A 22,934-nucleotide genomic window follows, 5' to 3' on the forward strand; every position below is an offset into this window, starting at 1 on the left:
ATTTTGTTTTGTGGGAAGTTGTGAAATTTCTGCTTTTCATTCCATTTCACAACAAACGTCATTGTTTTTCGAAGTGTTGGACTCCTCCACAGAATGAAAATTCCAGTTGCCAAACAGCTGTACACCTACCATTTCACTCAAGTCACCCGGATTGCGGCTCCCTTTAGAAATGGAGCACGTTCTGGGAAAGGAAAACCTAGAATTATTCAACTGAAGGTAGAGTTGTCACATTCTTTGAATGAGCAATGATTCTGTCCCCAGAACTCCCAGATGCCTTGACACACATACAGATTCCAGCGGGTCCAGAGAAGACCAGAGCAATCCACACAGCAATCCTGTGGAGCATGCTGCCAGGAATCCCCAGCTAGCAGCTGCCACAGACCCCCATTTTCAAGGAAAATTTCGCATTGTGACATGCACTGGAGAGGGGGCATGGAAAATGTATTGCAGACACGCATTCTCACACAGAAACAGAGACAAAATTAATTAAATGAATCAGTTAAAAATAATTTGCTCAGCTCTACTTCAAACTGATCAGGGTAACCAGGGAATTAGCACAACACCAGATGCTGCTGATTTCACTATAGTAAGTGAGGATGAACAGAAAGTCCAGGAGCCTAAGATAAGGAACATGGAATTACTGACTCACAGAGAGGATGTGGATGGAATAATGTATGAATGGAGCTACCATATGAAGGTTGGTGGCATAAGGAGTAAGAGTTGGACTAGCGTTATTATAGATAGGACAATCAGAGGAGAAGCTCATGATTTCAGATTAAGCTAAGAACAAGTGGAGTGAATGACATATCTGGTTGAAGGTGGGAAGTGAGAGAGAAAGAGGATTCAATCTGGAGTAATAGTAGCAGCCAGGGCCGGCTCCAGACCCCAGCGCGCCAAGCAGGCGCGTGGGGCGGCATTTCGCTCCGGCGGACCTCCCGCAGTCATGCCTGAGGTCCCCGCCGCAGCTGGCAGCCCAGAGCCCTCTGATTCCCGGCCGCGGCTGGGATTTAAAAGGCTCTGGGCTCCCGGAGGCTGCCGGCAGCCCAGAGCAGGGGAGAAACCTAGCTCCAAATTTTGCTGGAGCAGAGCCCCTGACTGTGAATATTCCTGGGGCTAAAGCCCCAGGAGCCCATATAAGTTGGCGCCCATGCTTCCTCCCACGGAACCACCACCACCACCACACCCCTTGTTGGTTTTCTGCTGAAGCCCGGCTTCTTCTACTTGAAAGATTGCAAAGAAAGGAGCAGGTCTTGGCGTAACTCAGTTGAATCTAATGGTGTTACACCAGGGACAAACTTGGCCCCAAAGAGTGTAAACAAACTGGGGTTTTTTTAGGAAGGAGAATTGGGCCAGTTTAGGATCAAAACCAATATTCTGTTTTTCAGCAGCACCAAAGATTAAAACAAAGACGTGTCTCTAACACGATTTAAAACCCCACACACAAGAGCTGGTTAACCTGGGACTTTAAGGCAAGTAAGCTGGAGATCAGGTTAACAAGTGAGGCTGGGGTTGGAGAACCAGTCTTCTGTACCCAGGCTACACTAGCAACTTACTATTTCCAAAGGGGTTTGAGAGCTTTGGTTGGAAAGGGGTTTTAAAAGTGGGAAGGATTATTGTTATTTTTTTTTATCATTGTTATTCCACAGCCTATTAACATTTTTGGTAGAAAAAAATCTCCAGGGAATTTGTCATCAATCAGTAACCCAGGCACATGCTACGGTTTCTATTCAGTTTCAATGTCTAGCAGTTGTGTGATCAGCAACCTGGTGTGTTAGCTTGTTTTGGGCCTATTTATACTAGGATTTTTCTGACCTGTAATTTTCAATGTGTGCAGCTTCACTAGAGTTGGTACTGGGGGGAGAATGTGGGTAGTGTAAACCAGGTTCAAAGAAGTTGAGGCATTTTTAACAGCATGTCACATCAGTGTCAGATAGTATAGTGGTAAAAATGCCTGAGCCATGTCTGTTTTAAAGCCTCTGTTAATGCTACTTGTTGGAAATTATGGGCCCAAAAGATTCCTGCTGTAGACACAGCCAAAAAGTTGCTGTGTGTATTTGCCTCTCCTGGCTGTGCCAAGCACACAAATGCCACTAGTAGGATTTTTACACTTGAGCCAGCCAAGAAAGAGCTGATCTTGAAACTAGGAAATCGTGCCAGTCTGCACAAATACTTATTTATTCTGCCAAAGTTGGTAAGAAAAAGCTTTGTTTAAACCGTGCTTGTGTTTGGAACCCCAAGGGAAGTTTCCTTTTGATTCAATAATTTAAATGGGAAGCACAGAAAAAAAAAAGATTTGGAGTCTAATGCAAGAGTCTTTGCTCAGGTGAATTTCCACTATACTAGTAACACAAGAGAGGAAGGGCTGAAGGATAAGACTCAAATTTTTTGACTAAAGATGTAATATTTGGCCATGGGTGAGTTTTTAAAGCAGAGCAAGAAATACAAACCCAGAAAAAGCTCTATGAAATAGCTCAAAAACAAATAATATGAATGAAGTAGTCAAGTAATAAAAACCTAACAACCTATGGCCAAACATTTCCTCTTTAAAGGAAAACCACTAGTAAAAATTACAGATAAGACATATATGGCATTTACAAGACTTCATTCTCTGTATAATTCAAAGTAAGATGTCAGGGGCTGCCTGATCCTGCAAATACTTATGCAGTGGAGTAGTCCTTTTGAAGTAAATGGACTGTTCAAGACAGCATACTTCTTTTAGATGGGTCAGGAGCTAAGTGGAAGAGGGTGGGGATTGGTCTGATTTTTATGGCCCTAGTGATTGGCCACTTGTAACATTTAATTTGGTTTTGTGTAACTGCTCCTCATTGTTTTATGTTGGGTGCATTGTTTGTTTAACATATAAATAACTACTTACTATATGTTTGCTATAATATTTGTAGTTGTCACTTTTAAATTACATTTGCAGTTATTCATTATTATTAATCAAGTTTTTTATAGTAACGCATAGGGTAGTGTTGCCAGGTGTCCAGTTTTGGACCGGAATGCCCAGTCGAAAAGGGACCCTGGAGGCTCCAATCAGCACTGCTGACTGGGCCATTAAAAGTCCAGTTGGCGGCACAGCAGGGCTAAGGCAGGCTCCCTGCCTGCCCTGGCTCCGTGTGGCTCCCAGAAGCAGTGGCATGTCCCTGCAGCCTCTAGGCTGGGAACCACAGCCAATGGGAGCTGTGGGGGCCGTGCCTGTGGGTCCTCCACCTAGGAGCAGCTGGGACATGCTGCCGCTTCAGGGAGCCATGCAGAGCCAGGGCAGGCAGGGCGCCTTCCTAAGGTAAGCGCCACCTGGCCAGAGCCTGCATCGCCTCCCACACCCCAACCCCCTGCCCACCCCGAGAGCTCTCCTGAACCCAAACTCCTTCCCAGAGCCTGCACCCCACACCCCAACTCCCTGCCCCAGCCCGGAGTCCCCTCCTGCCCCCCAAACTCCTCATCCTCAGCTTCACCCCAGAGCCCTCACCCCCTTCCAGAGCTCTCACCCTCTTCATTTCTGGCCTCACCCCAGAGCCTGCACCCCACAGCCAAAGCCCTCACCCCCTCCTGCACCCCAGCCCCCTGCCGCAGCCCGATGAAAGTGAGTGAGGGTGAAGGAGAGCGAGAGTGAGTGAGCGGGAGCAGTGCTCAGAGAAGGGGCACGGTAAGCATGTTCGGTTTTGTGCAATTAGAAAGTTGGCAACTTTCTTAGCGGCCAGCCTGCTAAATAAAAATAGAACTGGGTGAAGTAGTTTAAAAAAAAACACTTCATTCCATTTATCCCCCAACTTTCTCCCCTTTAAAAAAACCCTAAACTAAACAGAACCACTGTCAAAACAAACAAAAAAACGAGGGCTGTCAAGCAATTAAAAATCATGCTGTTAAACAATTGAATATCGTTTATTTAAATATTTTTGGATGTTTTCTACATGCTCAAATATTGATTTCAGTTACAACACAATACAACGTGTACAGTGCTCACTTTATATTATTTTTATTACAAATATTTGCACTGTAAAAAAGATAAACAAAAGAAATAGTATTTTTCAATTCACCTAATACAAGTACTGTAGTGCAATCTCTATCATTAAACTTGAACTTACAAATGTAGAATTATGTACAAAAAATAACTGCATTCAAAAATAAAACAATGTAAAACTTTAGAGCCTACAAGTCCACTCAGTCCTACTTCAGCCAATAGCTCAGACAAAACAAGTTTGGTTACAATTTGCAGCAGGTAATGCTGCCCACTTGTTTACAATGTCACCTGAAAGTAAGAATAGGCATTTGCATGGCAATGTTGTAGCCAGTGTCGCAAGATATTTATGTGCCAGATGTGCTAAAGATTCATGTGTCCCTTTATGCTTCAATCACCATTCCAGAGGACATGTGTCCATGCTGATGATGGGTTCTGCTTGATAATTATCTAAAGCAGAGTGGACTGATGTATGTTCATTTTCATCATCTGAGTCAGATGCCACCAGCAGAAGGTTGTGGGGTTTTTTTGTTTTTGTTTTTGGGTTTTTTTTGGTGATTCAGGTCCTGTAGTTTCCACATTGGAATGTTGCTCTTTTAAGACTTCTGAAAGCATTCTCCACACCTCGTCCATCTCAGATTTTGGATAGCACTTCAGATTCTTAAACCTTGGGTCAAGTGCTATAGCTGTTTTTAGAAATCTCACATTGGTACTTTCTTTGCGTTTTGTCAAATCTGCTGTGAAAATGTTCTTAAAACGAACATGTGCTGGTTCATCGTCCAAGTCTGTTATAGCATGAAATATATGGCAGAATGCAGGTAAAACAGAGCAGGGGACATACAATTCTCCCCCAAGGAGCTCAGTCCCAAATTTAATTAATTCATTATTTTTTAAATGAGCATCATCTGCATGGAAGCATGTCCTTTGGAATGGTGGCCGAAGCTTGAAGGGGCATCCGACTGTTTAGCATATCTGGCATGTAAATACCTTGCAAAGCCAGCTATAAAAGTGTCATGCAAACACCTGTTCTCACTTTCTGGTGACATTATAAATAAGAAGGCAGCAATAGGATTGAGTGGACTTGTAGTCTCAAATTTTACATTGTTTTGTTTTTGAGTGCAGTTATGTAACAAATAAAAAAAATCAACATTTGTAAGTTACATGTTCACAATAAAGAGATTGTACTACAGTATTTGTATAAGGTGAATTGAAAAATACTATTTCTTTTGTTTATCTTTTTTACAGTGTAAATATTTGTAATAATAATAATATAAAGTGAGCACTGTACACTTTGTGTTCTGCGTTGTAACAGAAATCAATGTATTTGAAAATGTAGAAAAACATCCAAATATATTTAATTGTGATTAATTTTTTTGAGTTAATCGTGTGAGTTAACTGCGATTAATGGACAATCCTAAAAAACCCAAAACCTCATCAGTCCTTGGGGGGAAAAGGTGGAGAGAGAGCATAAGTGACCATGGTAACTATTAACTTCAGTAGAGTTATATCACAGACCTGTTTGGCCCAATGTCTTTAGACTTCAGATGAGTATTTTTAGGTCTTGTCTTCATTGCAAAGTTAACTCAAGTTAGAACTCAAGTCCTGCCCCTAAATCAAGTTCTGGCCAAAAAGAAAACCCCTTAATTTCAACCTGGTGCTGCTTTTAATTCAAGTTGGCTGGCCTAGTAGGGGGTACAGGCTAAAGCTCAAATTAGCACAACTCATCACACTACGCAGGCCAAGTCTACTCATTTTATGCCACTGTCCTCCCAATACCTTCCTACAATTCCTCCCCATGTGCCCCTGAGAGACAAGTTCTTGCACAAGATTTCAATCAATCATCCAGAAGCTGTATTTGGAGAGCAGAGGAATAGGGCCCTCAACAAGATTTAAGAACAACATCCTGAGAAGCTCAGAGCTTATTTCTTCTACCCCCATCCTGGCTGTTTTGTGGTATTTATGTATTTACATTTGTATTGAGCAAATAAAACTGAATGACAAACTGTTTTAATGGTAGGAGACTTCAACTGTAAAGTAGTTTATGTTATAGCCTGAAATGTATCCAAATTGTTTCCTGGTTAGTCAGTAGAGGGAAGAAGTCTGCCCAGTAACAGAATATTATCTGTATACAATAAATTCTTGTGTTTCCATCGGTCCTGATATGCTATATCACCCTTCCCCAATGGTGATTTGATAGGTAGGGTGGACAAAGAGCAATCCAGCTTTATGCCATGTGACATTAATAGGGGCAGGCCCCCGACAACTCACCTGAACCATGATCTTGGATGTTTATAGAAGACTATTCCGTTTATTAGAGAAACAGAAACACCTTTTAAACCCTGTCTAAAATACAAAAATAATCCAGATTAAAACCTGGCTGTGAAACATGGCTGAGGTCAAATCATGTTAGAACATGGTTTATTCTTGGATAGAAAACCTGTTAGGCCTGATGTACCACTCCCTTGTGTCAGAGACTCGAACCCCGACAGCGAAGTTCGTTGTCTGACCGCAGAGAGACAGGCAACACCAGCAAGGTCCAATCAAAAGCTCTTTATTGACAAGTGCACGCATCAATAGAGAGCAGCTCGTCTCCAGAGAGAACCAGCTGGCTCTTTACATCTTAGTATTAGCCTATATAGACAGTTTTATTACGTCATAGATCATTCACTTGAGCAACCCACCCACTCTTTTCTAACAACTAGAAACTAGACACCTTTAATATACACGCATGCCTGGTTCCCTATGTTTACAGCATTAAATTGTTAATAATATCTTAACAAGCACCAAAAGTTAGGAATGTAAGGGAGTTAAAAACAAACCAAAAACTAAACCAGGGAGTAAGAGTAAGGACGCTGGGAGGCTGGGGTTTTTTATCAGTTCTTCAAATGAACTGTTCCTAACACAGCACAGCTGGTACTATGCCAGGAATGCAGCCCCTCACTTATCTCACTTTTTCCTAGGGCTTTGTGAAACATGCTACTTCTCAGAATTTTTCCACTCTGAGATTACCCAGAAACCTCTGTTAGCCTGACTTCGGTCAGGTTGGCATACCTGTTTTGTCTGCTATGTCTTTATTCAGGCCTAACACTTGTGCTTTGTGTAGTTGTTTGCACTATAAGTGCAAAATGCCACCATCAGTCTGAGAAGGTGTAAATTACTATACAAGGGGCAAGGCAGTGGAGATTCAGAACCACTACAACTGTGTTACAGAATTGTTTTAGCCTACATGGGGGTGTCTACATTTTGGACATTTTCCAAAGATTTCCCAGTGTTGCTAACACCAGCTGAGCTCCAGCACTGTTAGCAACATTTGGAGCTGTAGGTCCAAATCCTCAGGACCAGTGTTACTGCACCTGGCAAGAAAGAAAAAAATATAATACAATTTTCCTGCATTCATAGTCAAATGGGGTGGGTTTTTTTAATGCAGCTAGGTCCTTAGACCTTTTTAAATATATAGTTTGAGTAAAGGACAATTATGAAAAACTCATTATTCTCAGCCAATTTTCACGTGGTTAATTTACATACTGCAGACCCATTGATTAGATTGCTATGATAATCTTTTTACTAGGGAAATATAAACTTCAGATAACATGAAACACAATTTTTTTTCCAGCTTGTAATGGGATACTTACTCTGCCAATAACCATGCTGCTTTGGATTATTGACTACAGGTTCATTGACTCCCTAGATAAGTTTGTCTCCTAACAGAGGCACACCTAGATCACTAGTTTAAAAAATATATATTTATCTGAACTAAGTATTGGCTGAAATACAGCATCTGGACCTGCGAGTGATGGTTTAGCACATTCTGGATCAAAAAGGTATGTTTGAGGAAGCTATATTCGTTGCCCATTTTGTGCAATATGCAGGCTGTTTCCTCACTGCATTTTTGGCTTGTTGGACACACTGAAGGAGGAGAAAATGGAAAAATTAAGGTAAAAACGAAGTGAAAATATCAAGGTTTATTGCTTCAGCTCTCATTACAGCAAGCCTAGACAAAACATCATAAAAGCTTTTAGCATGATCACAGCATGATCTCCGAGAATCATGGACACTCTCTCTGGCAGTCTGCCATTTGTCAAGCATGTCCACAGAGAAATCTGATAACAGTTTTTGCGCGCCTGCTGTTGAAAGCTTCACAGTGTAATTTCCAGAGTCCCAATTTCATCCCATCACATTATTGATAACCACTAATCTTAACAAACCAAATCCTGATGTCTCTCATGTTAGTAGTAAGTCTCCTACTCACTTTAATGAGATGACAACTTAGTCCAGACTGCCTGCTATTTTCAATCCTTATTTAACATAACTAGGGCAGTCCCTATCCCCCCACAATTTTTTTTAAGAAGCTCTGCTTAAGACTTTTATTTGGTAACTCTGCAATACAGCTGTCATAAATATAAAGGGAAGGGTAACAACCTTTATGTATGCAGTAATATAAAATCCCTCTTGGCCAGAGGTACAGAATCACTTACCTGAAAGGGGTTAATCAGTTCAATTAACCTAGTTGGCACCTGACCAGAAGGCCCAATGGGGAAAGAAGATACTTTCAAATCGGAGGGGGAGGGGGCGTGTGTTTGTGCTCTCTTTGTCTATGCCTTCTCAGACAGAGGGAGAGACCAGGGCAGGAAAAAACATCTCCTAAAAAGATCCTGAAATGATACATCTAAAATTACAGAAATTGTAAGTAATAGCAAGAAAATGCATTAGATCATTGGTCTCCAAAGTGCAGTGCTTCGTCAGTTCGGGCGGGAGTCCGAGCAGCTTTTTTTTTTGCTTTGGCAAAAATGCTAGAGCCGGCACAGCAGGGGGTGCGTGCTCAAAATTCCGCAGACGTTCACAGGCTGAAATTGTGAACAGCATCACTTGCCCCATAACCTCAGCCGTACAGAACGCAACACCATCCACAGCCCCAGAAACAACTCTGACATAATCAAAAGACCTGACAAAGGAGGTGCTGTGGTCATCATGAACATGTCAGATTATGAAGAGGAGGCTGCCAGGCAACTCTCCACCACCACATTCTACAGGCCACTTACCTCCGAGTACCACCAAAAGAAACTACACCATCTGCTCAAGAAACTCCATGCGCTAGCACAGGAACAAATCTCCATAAACCTGGAAATCCTGGATGCCCCATCATCTCAGGCTTTGGCACTCTTACAGCAGGATTATCTGGCTATTTGGATTCTCTCCTCAGACTATCAGCACTCCCAGCTATCTTTGAGACATCACGGACTTCCTGAGGAAACTACAATGCATTGGTGATCTTCCTGAAAACACCATCCTGGCCACCATGGATGTAGAAGCTCTTTACCAATATTCCGCACAAGGATGGACTACAAGCTGTCAAGAACAGTATCCCTGACGAGGCCCCGGCACACCTGGTGGCTGAGCTTTGTGACTTTGTCCTCACCCACAACCATTTCAGATTTGGGGACAACTTATACCTTCAAGTCATTGGCACTGCTATGGGTACCCTCATGGCTCCACAGTATGCCAACATTTTTATGGCTGACTTAGAACAACGCTTCCTCAGCTCTCGTCCCCTTGTGCCCCTCCTCTACTTGCGCTAGATTGATGACATCATCATCATATGGACCCACGGGAAGGAGGCCTTTGAAGAATTCCACCTGTATTTCAACAATTTCTACCCCACCATCATCCTCAGCCTGGATCAGTCCACACAGGAGATCCACTTCCTGGACACTACAGTGCAAATAAGTGATGGTCACATAAATTCAACCCTATACTGGAAACCTACTGACTGCTATACTTAGCTACATGTCTCCAGCTTCCATCCACATCACACAATCCATTGTCTACAGACAAGCCCTAAGATACAACTGCATTTGCTCCAATCCCTCAGACAGAGACAAACACCTACAAGAGCTTTATCAAGCATTCTTAAAACTACAGTACCCACCTGGGGAAGTGAGGGAACAGATTGACAGAGCAAGATGGGTACCCAGAAGTCACCTACTACAGGACAGGTCCAACCAGGAAAATAACAGAACACCACTGTCCATCACATACAACCCCCAGCAAAAACCTCTCCAGCACATCATCAGCAATCTACAACCTATCCTGGAAAACGATCCCTCACTTTCACAGACCTTGGGAGGCAGGCCAGTCCTCGCTTACAGATAGCCCCCCAACCTGAAGCAAATACTCACCAGTAACTACACACCACACCACAGAAACACTAACCCAGAACCAATACCTCTAACAAACCCCGTTGCCTACTCTGTCCCCATATCGACTCTAGCGACACCACCAGAGGACCCAACCACATCAGCCACACCATCAGGGGCTCATTCACCTGCACATCTACTAATATGATATATGCCATATGTGTCAGCAGTGCCCCTCTGCCATGTACATTGGCCAAACCGGCAGTCTCTACGTGAAAGAATAAATGGACACAAATCAGACATCAGGAATGGTAACATACAAAAGCCAGGACACTTCAATCTCTCGGTACATTCAATAAAAGATTTAAAAGCAGCCATCCTTCAACAAAAAAACCCTTCAAAAGCAGACTTCAGAGAGAAACTGCAGAGCTACAATTAATTTGCAAACTTAACACCATTAATTTGGGCTTGAATAGGGACTGGAAATGGCTGGCTCACTACAAAAGCAATTTTCCCTCTTTTGGTATTGACACCTCCTCATCAGTTATTGGGAGTGAACCACATCCACCCTGACTGAATTGGCCTTGTCAACACTGGTTCTCCACTTCTAATCATAGAAGATTAGGGTTGGAAGAGACCTCAGGAGGTCATCTAGTCCAACACCCTGCTCAAAGCAGGACCAACACCAACTAAATCATCCCAGCCAGGGCTTTGTCAAGCCGGGCCTTATAAACCTCTTAAGGTTATAAGGTAACTCCCTTCTCTGCATGTGCCAGTATATTTATGCCTGTATCATTAATTTTCACCCCATGCATCTGAAGACGTGGGTTTTTTTACCCATGAAAGCTTATGCCCAAATAAATCCCTTTTAGTCTTTAAGGTGCCACCAGACTCCTCATTGTTTTTGTGGATACAGACTAACATGCCTACCCCTCTGATACGCCACAACACCACACCTCTATACCAATTTATATTAATATTCTGCCTTAAAAGACACCTCCAAAGCCAATTCTATCACATTTCCAATAGGACTGGTGTCTGACTAGATAATTCTTCCAGATCCTTATACCACTTTCTTTCCAACTTTCCCAGTTTGTAGGCTCCAGTTTAATATTGGGATAAACACAATCCTGATATAACTGAAGTGCCTGATATGTTGTGAATCCATTTTTTCTCTCTTGAACAGGTCCTGAAAGAGGGTATTCCCCCACCAGCCCCTATTCCTGGGTGATCAGGGCTCAAATTAAGGGCTGTGCCCTCAGATCCCTCCCACTACCTACGGTGCACCAGCCAAGCAGGCTGGACCATATCCAGCTGCTCTGTCTGCAAACACTAGCCAAAAACCATAACTACACACTCCTGCTCCAAACAGGGCATATCCATAGCCTTATGTTCTACAGTGATGTATGTTCTGTCGCCTTGCAAAGATGAGGAACCCCAGTGAGCCAATCTTTACTCCCCGCTAGGTCCGCCAGGGATAATGGCAACTAATGCCCCTGGCACCTGTGCATGTCCACCTTCAATATGTGAGATTGTAGCCCCTCTTTTGGCTCCGCCAGAACCTCCTGCTGAGTTTCTGTTTGCACTTTATTCCACATCTATTCTGCTATGCACTCCCTATCTATGACCCCAAGAAGTCATGTGACTTCCTAGTCAGCCTCGCACTGACTATGATGGCCATACTTCAATCAAGGAGGAGGACACTCAACAGAGAGGTTCTTTGCAACTGTAGGGCCTACTTCCATTCCCTTGTCATTTCACTGCTCTTGGCAGAGTGTCTCTAGGCAGCATCCATGACTCCTTTATGAAGCAGTGGACGCTGTCTAGGGTTCTCTGCTTGTTGTCCCCATCTGGTACCCTTGTTTTGAACTTTTGACCCTCACTCCTATTTGTGTTTTATCATTTGTTGTCCCATGGAATCTTTGTTTTCTGGGCTCTTTGGCCCCTCACTCAATTGAGGAGGTGGGCCTCTTGTCTAGGTGGACTTAGGCCCACCCTCCCAAAATTCAAATTAGCCCTCAAACCTTCCTCACACCCCAATCCACCCCTATATCCCTCTTGCATTTGTTCTCTTTCTACTGAATACCTTACTCTTAGATGTACTATGATTTATCACTTGAAATTCAAAAGCATCTAATTGCCTCCATAGTTCATTGTGTATTTGTGACCTTATAGCCACTTCATTTACATAAAGTAACCTAAGCATTATCTTCCTGTCCAGTTTTTAAGTAATTTATATAGATGTTAAAAAGGGTAGCAGACAAGTTAACCCCTTGTTATCCTGCACCCTTAACTATTCTTATTTTAGCCTAGATTCTACTGTCTGAATAAACCTCCCCTACTCTCATTCCTTCAAAAGTATTACAGCTTCTGCCATAATTTACTTCTATTCACAATATCAAGTGTAGGAGAAATCTGCCAAACAAACCTACAGCTTATTGTTTTGAAGCCAAATACACAACCCTTAAATACTTGTAGTGAACACACAAGTGCACAGTGATGCTAAAAAGCAGGGTTATTGTGGGTTTATATTCAGACCAGGGCCATGACATTTTACCAACCCCCAGGCAAATTATTCCTGCCAGGGGCAGCATTAATATGTGGGACATTGGCTGATCAGGTCCAGGGGCAACATGCTAAAATGTGGCATTTTTACTGCCTGTACCTCCAGGAGTCACCCTTGCTACCATCAGTGTTGCTGTACTAATGGAACATTATGGATAAAAATTTTCCTATTGTAGAATCTCCAATGACCTGTACATTACTTTATCAACAAAGCTATAAGTAGGATGCTGCGAGCATACAATACATCTATTAACTGACTAGAACTGCAATAGAAACTGATCATCATGCCATATTATATTAGTGATGAGATATATACACATACCCAACTAGAATGTTACCATAATTATGATTTATTTGCACTACTTTAATGGAAAGTGTTATATTTGTTTTAATTTCTTTATGCAGATTCTGTCACTCCTGTATTGTTACAAGTTTAAGGAATAATACATGGACATGTCCTTATTGCCGGGCTTATCTTCCTTCGGAAGGAATTCCAGCTACTGATATTGCCAAGAAGATGAAAAGTCTATACTAAAACTGCACAGAGTGTGACACACAGGTTTGCAAGCCTAACATTCATTACTCATTAACTCTAAAGATATTCTGTGCACAAGAAGTGATAAGATTAAGGCCTCTTTTCTAGGCTGTGTCTACAGTTAAACTGCTACAGCAGCACACTGCAGTTGGTGTCAGAGTAGCCATACACTGCAGCAATGAGAGGGGTTCTCCCAGCGCTGTCATTAATCCACCTGCCCAAGAGACGGTAGCTAGGTCAATGGAAATGTTTTGCCATTGACCTAGTGCTGTGAACACGGGGGCTCAGGTCCCTTGAACTATGTCACTCTGGGGTGTGGATTTTCACACCCCTCAACAATGTAGCTGGGTTGACCTAATTTTTTAGCAGAGACCTGGCCTCAGGGCAAGCAGAATATTTTGCTGTAGTGATGCCAGTCAATTTCCTCATATAAACAAACTCTAAAATAAACTCAGACCGATTAGACCGACTTATCCCAGGTCCAGATTTGCCAGGGTTGAGTCTCCACTACCTTAGACTGTGGCCTTGTTTAGACTAGGGGGAAAAGTGCTTTTTTTAAATTGAGTTAGCTCAGCTGCAAGACCCTACGCTATAACAACCTGCTAGAATCAAACTAAATGGCATCTACATTAGAGTTACTGGTGTTTTCCCATCAAGTTAAACTACCTCAATTGAGCTAATAACAGGGGGAACACACACCTTTTTTCTTAATTTAGGCAAGGTGTTTGTGTTATTATTTACACCTGTGCAAATTTGCTTGTAAAATGCTACCATTGTGCACATGTGTAAATCACTACACAAATTGCAAAGCTGTAGAGAATTAGGACCATCGTTTCTAACTTTGCAAGGCAGTGCAAGAGAGTGAATTAGCAGGTCTGGACAAGGAAGACAATTGATTGGTACTTACTCATACATTAATTTGAAAGTTTATACAAAACCAAAACATTTTTTCACTTTGTTCACAACTTTTCACTGCTTACTTGTCCCCTTTTCATTCTGCATAATGAATACCCCACCCTGTTTTGATTTTAAGTACAGGCCAGAACAGCATCTCCTTCCTCATGCTTCTTTCTCACAGTGTCTTACTTCCTTTTGTAAGCTGCAAAATAAAACCTAATTCTTCTATATCAGCTGTAAGATGAACATATATGCCAAAAGGAAGGGATGAATTTAGGAAGGGCTGTTGTTATCTGATTAGTTAGACAGATTACAAACAGCATGAGAAACATATCAGGAATGTTATATGATAATAGTGTGACTTTTAATTTTTATTTTTGCCTTGTGTTTTGTATTTCAGAAAACTATATTTCACTGGTAATGGATAGTTTAAGGCAGTGCCTTAATATTATTACATGTGCATTTTTGTATTTTTTTTATTTGAGACATATTAGAGGCAACTAAAATGTCATTGATATGTCAAGGAGTACAAGGCTCTTGTTGTTTTTCTTTGTAGAAAATACTTAAAGGGCCCAGTTCACAAGATTTACCGTACCACAGTCCTGAAGTAAAGTGAATGGGCCAGATCTCAGTTACCTCAGTGTAAGACCCAAATCCCAGCCCCAATGAAGCAATGAGAGTTTTGCTACTGACTTTGTCAGGACTAGGATTTGGCCCTCAGTCTAGTAAAAGTGTCGTTGATTTTAGTGGAGTCAGTCAAGATTTGCACCAGTGATTTGTCAAGATTTGCACAGAGCAGAATGTGATCAAATAGGTCTTTTTACCTGCATAAAACCCGGGGGGTAGGGCCCACTATCTCCAACAGTTCATTTCACAATCTAAAGTGTTAGTCTGAAAACCAGAACAAAAGCCCCAATCTGCTAGATATCTAGTTCTAATTAATTTTACACTCAAAACACGCAGTTTTTTGTTAGGTAATGTATTAAAATAATGTGCTCAGTCAGCAAGATCTTGTAACTCCTGAGAAGTTGGGCTAATAAAAGAAATTATGGTATATCCTTAATTAAAGTGCTACCACTCTAATGAAAATAGCTCTTAAGCAAACTGGCCTCTAAGTTTTCAGGCTTGGTTTACAATAGGTTGATACAGCTATGGTACTCAGTGGGGTGAAAAATCCAAGGGAAGGGAAAAAACCCTCCCATCGCCGTAGTCTGCATCTACACTACAGGGTTATAGCAGGATAGCTACAGCATCATAGCTATGCTACTGTAGTGCAGATAATGTAAACCTGGCCTCGGAATGGCAAAGATAATAAGCTATGCTAAGTGAACAAGACCACTGGGTGTATGACATGTCTGTTGGGCTAACGAATATCGCTTTTTAACATGCCTAGGTATGTCTGAGTAAAATGAGAGTTCATTTAAGGACTTGTCAGCAATATATAGAAAAATATGGACCTCTACAAGAGCTTGGAGACACAGTAACAAGGTACAGCCCTTTGATGATCATAATTTAACCACTGTGCTGTTGAGTTTACTATGTATAGGTGTTGGGATAAAATAGTATGAAGTACAGCTAGTCAATTAAAAAAAGAAAAAGGTCAAAATTTGGAAGTTGTTTCCATTTCACAGGGTTTGACATGTAGCCATTTTCATTTTTTTCACAATTTGTCACTTTTTTATCAAAAAGGTCATCAGTTTTTTGTATATTGAAACCCAGTAATAATGATTTTGAGAATGTTTTCAATAAAAAACCAATATGAAACTTGACACTGCAAAAATAAAAAAATTCAAGTCAACAGCTTTTTCATTAACATTTTTATTTTTGAAAAAAGGCCTTTTTTAAAATCATATTCTTTCTTTGAAAAACTTCAACCATTGTGTAGCATAAAGCTAAGAATCAGCATTTTAAAATATTTACGGTAATTAAAATCCTCATTACTTTTTGGAAAACAAAATCTACTCATGTTTTTTTATAAACAAAGAAAGTCATTCATAATCATACCATCTTTGTAATTCCCAGATATGCCTGTCCATTTTGCCAGTGTGAGTTGCATGAAGATGATCTAATGGACCATTGTCTCACTTATCATAGAACAGAAAGGAGAGCAGTGGTAACTATCTTGCAGTCAGTTATATGTGCAAATGTGTATTTTATTGAACTTACATATTAAACTGACTGATTCTGTTTGGCTGCAGACACTAGTAGACATGACTACAGGCAAAAAAAAAAGCGTTAATTACAAACTTGGCTTGGATGACACAGTAATTAAAAAAATAAGTGGCCTGTACCCAATCTGTACCAATAATTCCACCCTAGCTAGCACAGGTGCTAGAAAATGGTATCAGAAGTTCTACGCTAGAAATACTCAATATGTCATGATGGCTCCAAAGGAGAGTTTATAGTTAGCCCTTTGGACTAATAGCATGCATTTTCAAAATGCCATGCCACCAACATCTTTACTAGATTCAGTAATTTTTCCACTTTTAAAATTCTGTATTCATCATTTCTCTCCATGGACCCAACATCAGTGCCTAACCTCACAGACTCCACTTTCTGTGCAGTATTTTCTGTCTATCTTAATAGTCCTCTTGCCAAGCACAAAACGATCTATGGATCATTATTTGAGAACTACTCCAATGATTCATAAGAGCTACAAAGGATTCACAGGACAAGGACAAATTATTCCAGTTGTACAAACAAAAATACAAAGAATGGCCCCAAGCCTAGGGCTCCATGAGACATAAGGGTCTGACTATGGGGATCACATTATAGGATCAAGATGTCTATATAGGCCTGATCTTGACAAGTTCTGTGCACGAATCCCATTGACTTCACTGGAGTTGAATTTGCTTAAGACCTGATCCTGAGGGATGCCAAGTCAAAAAGTTAACAAATTGAATGACTGATATATGACACAACCATCCCTCATCACTAACAAAACAAAGGACGACACACTCTTCTACCTTATGGTGAAGGTTAGTTCTCAATCTGCTTAACTACTATCATATTGATGTTAACATTTTGGTAGGTTTGTGTACATCAGGGTGGGTAAACTTTTTGGCCTGAGGGCCACATCTGGGTATGCAAATCATATGGCGGGCCATGAATGCTCACGGTTCCCGGCCAATGGGAGCTGCAGGGGCAGTGCTTGGGGCAGGGGCAGCATGCGGAGCCCTCTGGCTGCCCCTATGTGTAGAAGCCAGAGTAGGGACATGCCGCTGCTTCTGGGAGCTGCGCGGAGCCCCGGCGCGTGCAGAGCAGGGCAAGCCCTGGACCCCATTCCCCGTTGGGAGCTCAAGGGCCAGATTAAAATGTCTAAAGGGCCGGATCTGGCACCCGGGCCATAATTTACCCACCCCTGGTGTCTAGTACTGAGAGTACAAATTAAGGGAAGAATAAATAAGGTTACAGTTAAAGATTGGGTTCACTATTAAGAGTTACTACCCTAGCAGACCATATTTTGCCAAATTTTAGTTGTGTGGTTTTAAATTAGGTTCAGCATTTATTTGTTCAAGTCCACTGATTGTTCAGCACATACAGAAGCCAACCTGGTAATAGCCAAACAAAAATGTTATATTTTTTAGCATAAATATGTTTGTTTATAGTACTTAGAGCAAATGCATAAGCAGTAGCTGTGTGCAGTTATGGGGCAGAATAAGGCCCTTAAAACTTAGTTAACCCTCTTATGTTAAAAGGTCTTACTCCGCAATTAAACAAGTTTATCCCTTATAGACCAGTAAATAATATACATTACACAGCATTTCATTAAAATGGTCTAACACCTTCCTTGAAAACCTCACACAAATATACAAACTATAGTTTAATTTAAATAGTGTTTAGATTATAGAACAAACCCCAAAAAGAGTCAAGAAATGTCTCTGTCACACTGATGTCATAGCAACGTGAGTTATAAATGTGACTCTAACTGGTACAGCAAGAGCATAGACACTGTTTATTGCATAATTTGCTACTAGAATCCTGCTACATAGCAAAGGGTTCTCCAGGGCAGGTTGGGGGAACACTCCATAGGGCAGTGGTTGCAGCTAGAAGACTGGCCTGTCCCCTTAATCTTGAAACCCCTAGAAGGGTAGGACTGGAAGGGACCTCAGTAGGTCATCTAGTCCAGTCCCCTACACTCAAGGCAGGACTAAGTAATAACTAGACCATCCACCCTCCATGGGATGTATTGTGTGGGTTGGCACATTAGATATCTGTTTCTGAGAGTGCTCAGTTGAGGTTCATGGAGAGATTCTGGTCTGCTGTTTCTACCTCCTCTTTCATACCAGAAGAGCACAGAGCAGGATTTAGCTCTAAAAGTATCAATCAATAAGTTAGCCTTTTACACTTTGCTATGCGCATGTTATTCAAATGCTGTTTTAAGTGTGTACTAATATTTTTATGATATTATTTGAAGTAAATGTTGCAACAATTACAATGGTTAGCTATATTGCAGAGGACCAAAAATTATGAAGGAACTAAAATCTCCTTCCAAAACAATGAAGGCATTTTTGTTTTAAGTAGCACAGTAAACCACCACATATGTAGGTGGGAGCCCCATTATTTTCAGTGGAAGAGTAAATCATGTGGCACATAGGTTGGGAGCACAACAAATAACATTTCATTTTACAGTCTTGGGTTAGCCAGTACCAGGGAAGGAGTTAAGCATGAGATGAGGGCAGACAGACATCTCCATGGGTATCTACTGAACAGAAAACACGCAACTGGGATTAACCTAATTTTACTGCTGGACTGCGGGTGTATTGTGTCTGGCGGTAAATATATTTATGTCACTCAAAGAATGCTATTTAGCTATTCCTGTTCCAGATATTTCACTCTCCCCTTAACACTGATATTTCCTTCTGCAACATCTTTGTAATGAAAACTCAATATTTATAGTTTTTCCAATATTTTCCAATATTTATAGTACTGTCCAATTTGTCATTTAATACCTGGTGGCGATCCAAGCTGTTTTAGCAGGAATTTTATAAGGCATCTTCAACTCAGACACACATTCTACCATTTACTACATAGTGAGTAAATAATCATTTTTATAAGCTACTATCCTGACTTCTTTACATATCTCCCTCTGTACCTCTGACAATCAGTATGTCATGTGAGGGTATGCATTAGATTCCCAGAATGTCATCTTAGGGCGTGTTGTGAGGTTACAAAGATGTAACAGATACAAGGCAGAGTTGGGAGACATGGATTCTGTTCCCCTGCTACTAAGTTATGGTGTGACTTTTGGCAAATATTAACCTCTCTCTGTTCCTCAACTTACTCCACTGGCTTCAATGGATTGAGCTATTAAAGAACAGCTACTTACACTCTCCTAACTCAATAAAATTTAGACTATAATTTAGAGTCACAACACTATTAAAAATTCCAAAAACATTTTTCAGTGGTTTCCTTTATCACCCTGACTGACGTCCATCCAGACACCATCCTGAAAAAAGAGATGAATCTAATACTTTCTAAAGTGAGGGCAGACCCCTGAGGAAGAGGTGCCAGACTTGAGAGAACTACATGTGCCCAGGGGCGGCTCTAGAAAGTAGGCTGCCCCAAGCAGCGCGGAGCGCTGCGCCGCCCTTCCCCGGTCCCGCGGCGGGTCCCCTCTTCCCGCGGCTCCGGTTGAGCTCCTGCCGGCATGCCTGCGGCAGGTCCACTGGAGCCCGGGACGAGCGGACCTGCCGCAGTCATGCCTGCGGGAGCTCAACCGGAGCCGCGGGAAGAGGGGACCCGCCGCAGTCATGCCTGCGTGGAGCCAAATGCCGCCCCCCCGGGAAACGGCCGCCCCACGCGCCTGCTTGGCGCGCTGGGGTCTAGAGCCACCCCTGCATGTGCCATCAATAAAATGTTAATCTATACTAAATGCTTATAAGAGTAATACACCTGGGTTGGGTAATATTTTATTGATGGCTCATGTATTTTTTTTTATCTTGTTTGCAGTAGAGTGCTGAGATACACAACATTTTGTTATTTGTATATGTAATTACATAATATGCATCTCTATGTCTGGGGCCTGTAATAAATAACATAGGAGTTACTGGTGTTTGCATATCGTATTTTACTTGTCTATCTCCTTTGGAATTCTTCCTTTTATAATTAAATTAGTTTCATAGTAAAGATTTCTCCCACAGCTTAAAATTTAGTATAAAATAAGTCCCCAATCCTGCAAACTACTTATGTATGTGCTTAACTTTAAGCATGCATATAGTTCCATTGAAATCAATGTTTAGCTGGGTCATGGTCTAAGCAAGCTCTCAAGAATAGAAGTAGCTTGTTAAAGCGGTATTTGTTTTTATCTGCATGCCTAAATATCTTTTTATTTTCTTATTCCAGGATATAAACATAGTAGAAGAAGTCCTTACTGAAAACGTTCTACACCAGTCATTTTTAGAATATGTGCAAGTGAATCATCCAAACAGCACATAATTCTACTGAAAAGAGTGAGATAGATGTTCAACAGATTACATTGTTCATTCAAATTCAGTTTTTACAGTTACCGGGACATTGTCAGATTTTAGACCTAAACAGGTTGACTTAAAAAATAGTTTTGTTTTTAAATTAAATTCCAACTCCATCACAGAAACTGTAAAAGATCACACTGACATATTGCTGGTTTTGAACACCTAAAATGCAATAGTCACTGTCTGCCTGTACTACCTTATTCCTCACTGACAAACACCTTTACCTTTATACAAAGGAAAAGCAATGACTGGAGCAGAGAGCAGCTTGTGATTGCCCATTCCATGAGCAAGACAGAGTCTCCATGATACTCCTGATGATGTTGCAATGCTTGGGACAGACAGCAAACAAGGCACAGCCTTTTCTGGGTTCTGTAGCCTATCAGACTGGGGTGGGGGGGGGAGGGGAAGGGCACTCAGTGCTTCTGGCCTGCACCAGGGTGGTGGGGTTAGTGTCTTCTCTGCCCAGCAGGGATGGGGTCCCGGGGCTTCAGCCCTGAGGGGCATGCCTGCCGGGGCTCAAGACATCAGCGGGTGCCTCCCGTGGGGCAGGAGCCCCAGCAATCGCACCCCGGCTTTCAAACTTCTGAAGTTTGTCGTATGTGGCTCCGAGGGTCAGTACGTTTGGCCACCCCTACTCTAAAGTGACCAGAAGATAGGGCTATAGCATTCTTTCAAAACGTACCTCCAACACAGAAGTAAGCACACAAACTTCTGTGTGTAATTCTACACATTTTCATTGTTGATTTCATTAAAAAAAAAAAGTCTGATTTAAAAAGCTTGGCTTCAAATAAACGTTCTTCATAAACCTCTGCTGTCTGATTTTTTTTACATGTTGTCTATGTCAGTGGCAAAAATGATATGAGATTTATAAGGTTTGTGCCACACTATATATTGCTCTATGGCATACTAACTGTCAACATCAAGGTCACAGCTTTATTAAAGGATTAAGATTTACAATAACATTAACAACATGAACACCTTCACATAAACCTCCCTGTAGTTTACATCTTTGAGGTCAACAGCACTTCCAGAAGCTGCTAATCAATAATTACTGCAGTCTACTGAATAAAGTTCAAATGGACCAACACTTTCTTTTTATCATATTTGGCTTTCTATAGTACCTAACCCTCTTTACCAACAGTAATTAATTTAGCTTCCTAACATCCCTACGAAGTAGGTAAAAATTATTCCCTATTTATAGATGTGGAAACTGAAGCACAAGAGAAGTTAAGTGTCTTGCTTAAAGCAACACAAGAAAGCTGTAGCAGAGCCTGAAATACCACAGATCTCCCTGACTCCCAGTCATGTGCTTTAACCACAAGGCCACGATGACTTTCAACCTGTGCTGGATATGAACAGGATTTGTAAGATTCACCCCTTTTCCAATCCTCAAAACAAAGTGTGTAAAAACTGTCCTGTCTACACTGCAGCTGCTATAACTAGTAGCATCAGGGAAGCTGCATCAATGCAAAAATAAAAAAAGGCTTCAAATTTTCCCCGAAAAGGTAGTAGCAGAGCTGGGAACAGAACTCAGGAGTCAAATCACTGCCATGCAATCATCAGAAATAAAACACTAATCATTACAATCATTTTGTCTGAGGAAACATGCAGTACGTAATTATAATAATGAAATCTCTATTTAGCTGTGTTAGCATATTACAGAGTCAGCCTCTTTACAACACCCAAGTTATGTTTCTGGTGATTTTATTAAACTGAGTGAAAATACTGACTGCTCATATTTATCAAACCAGCTGTGTACATCAAACATTAATATTCAAAACCATTGGATAGGTATGCTGGAATTTTTTCAGTACTTTGTAAGAGTATTGGCTAAACAGTAACCACATATCTAAGTATCTGTTTGTCCTTGTCTATTTTGCTGAATACACAACATGCATCAATCTATAACAAACTCCCATAGTTTTTGGAATGATTCCTCTAATTTTGGGCTATTTTTCTTTTTTTCCAATGAGAAGCTATCAGCAGTCTAGCAGCTACTAGCAGATGACAGATTAATTCTTCATTTCTTTGAGTCTGAACACTTCTGTTAGGAAGCCCAGAAGGATTAGTAGAGGGTCATTTGGTAATAAATATCCAACAATTTGTAATATTTAGTTACTAATCACATCCCAATACTCTCTAACTGGACATATCCTCCATATATGCATGAAAATCTCTCTATATATTTTTTAACCTGACAGATGTGAGGTACCATTGAAAGAGTATCATAAAGACATTTTTATTTACCGTAATACAAACTGAGGTTGCTCATCTTTTCCAAATCAATCTGTCATCCAAATCTTTTCCCCCACCATGTCATATATGGACACTTATTTGTTAGGATTGTTGACTGCAAAGACAGACATAAA

General features: G+C 41.2%; 1 protein-coding gene across 1 annotated transcript; it reads left to right on the forward strand.

Moving 5' to 3' along the window:
* The first annotated feature begins 631 nt into the window (after positions 1-631).
* Positions 632-20,947, forward strand: RNF125 (ring finger protein 125). The gene is given in 7 exon segments (XM_039523016.1): positions 632-713; positions 7,737-7,782; positions 13,066-13,219; positions 15,486-15,580; positions 16,115-16,205; positions 19,020-19,125; positions 20,438-20,947. Coding segments are annotated over 7 exon segments (606 nt in total). The 3' UTR covers positions 20,470-20,947.
* The last annotated feature ends 1,987 nt before the right edge of the window (positions 20,948-22,934 follow it).

Source organism: Mauremys reevesii, linkage group 2, assembly GCF_016161935.1.
Source record: "Mauremys reevesii isolate NIE-2019 linkage group 2, ASM1616193v1, whole genome shotgun sequence".
Classification (NCBI taxonomy): Eukaryota; Metazoa; Chordata; order Testudines; family Geoemydidae; genus Mauremys; species Mauremys reevesii.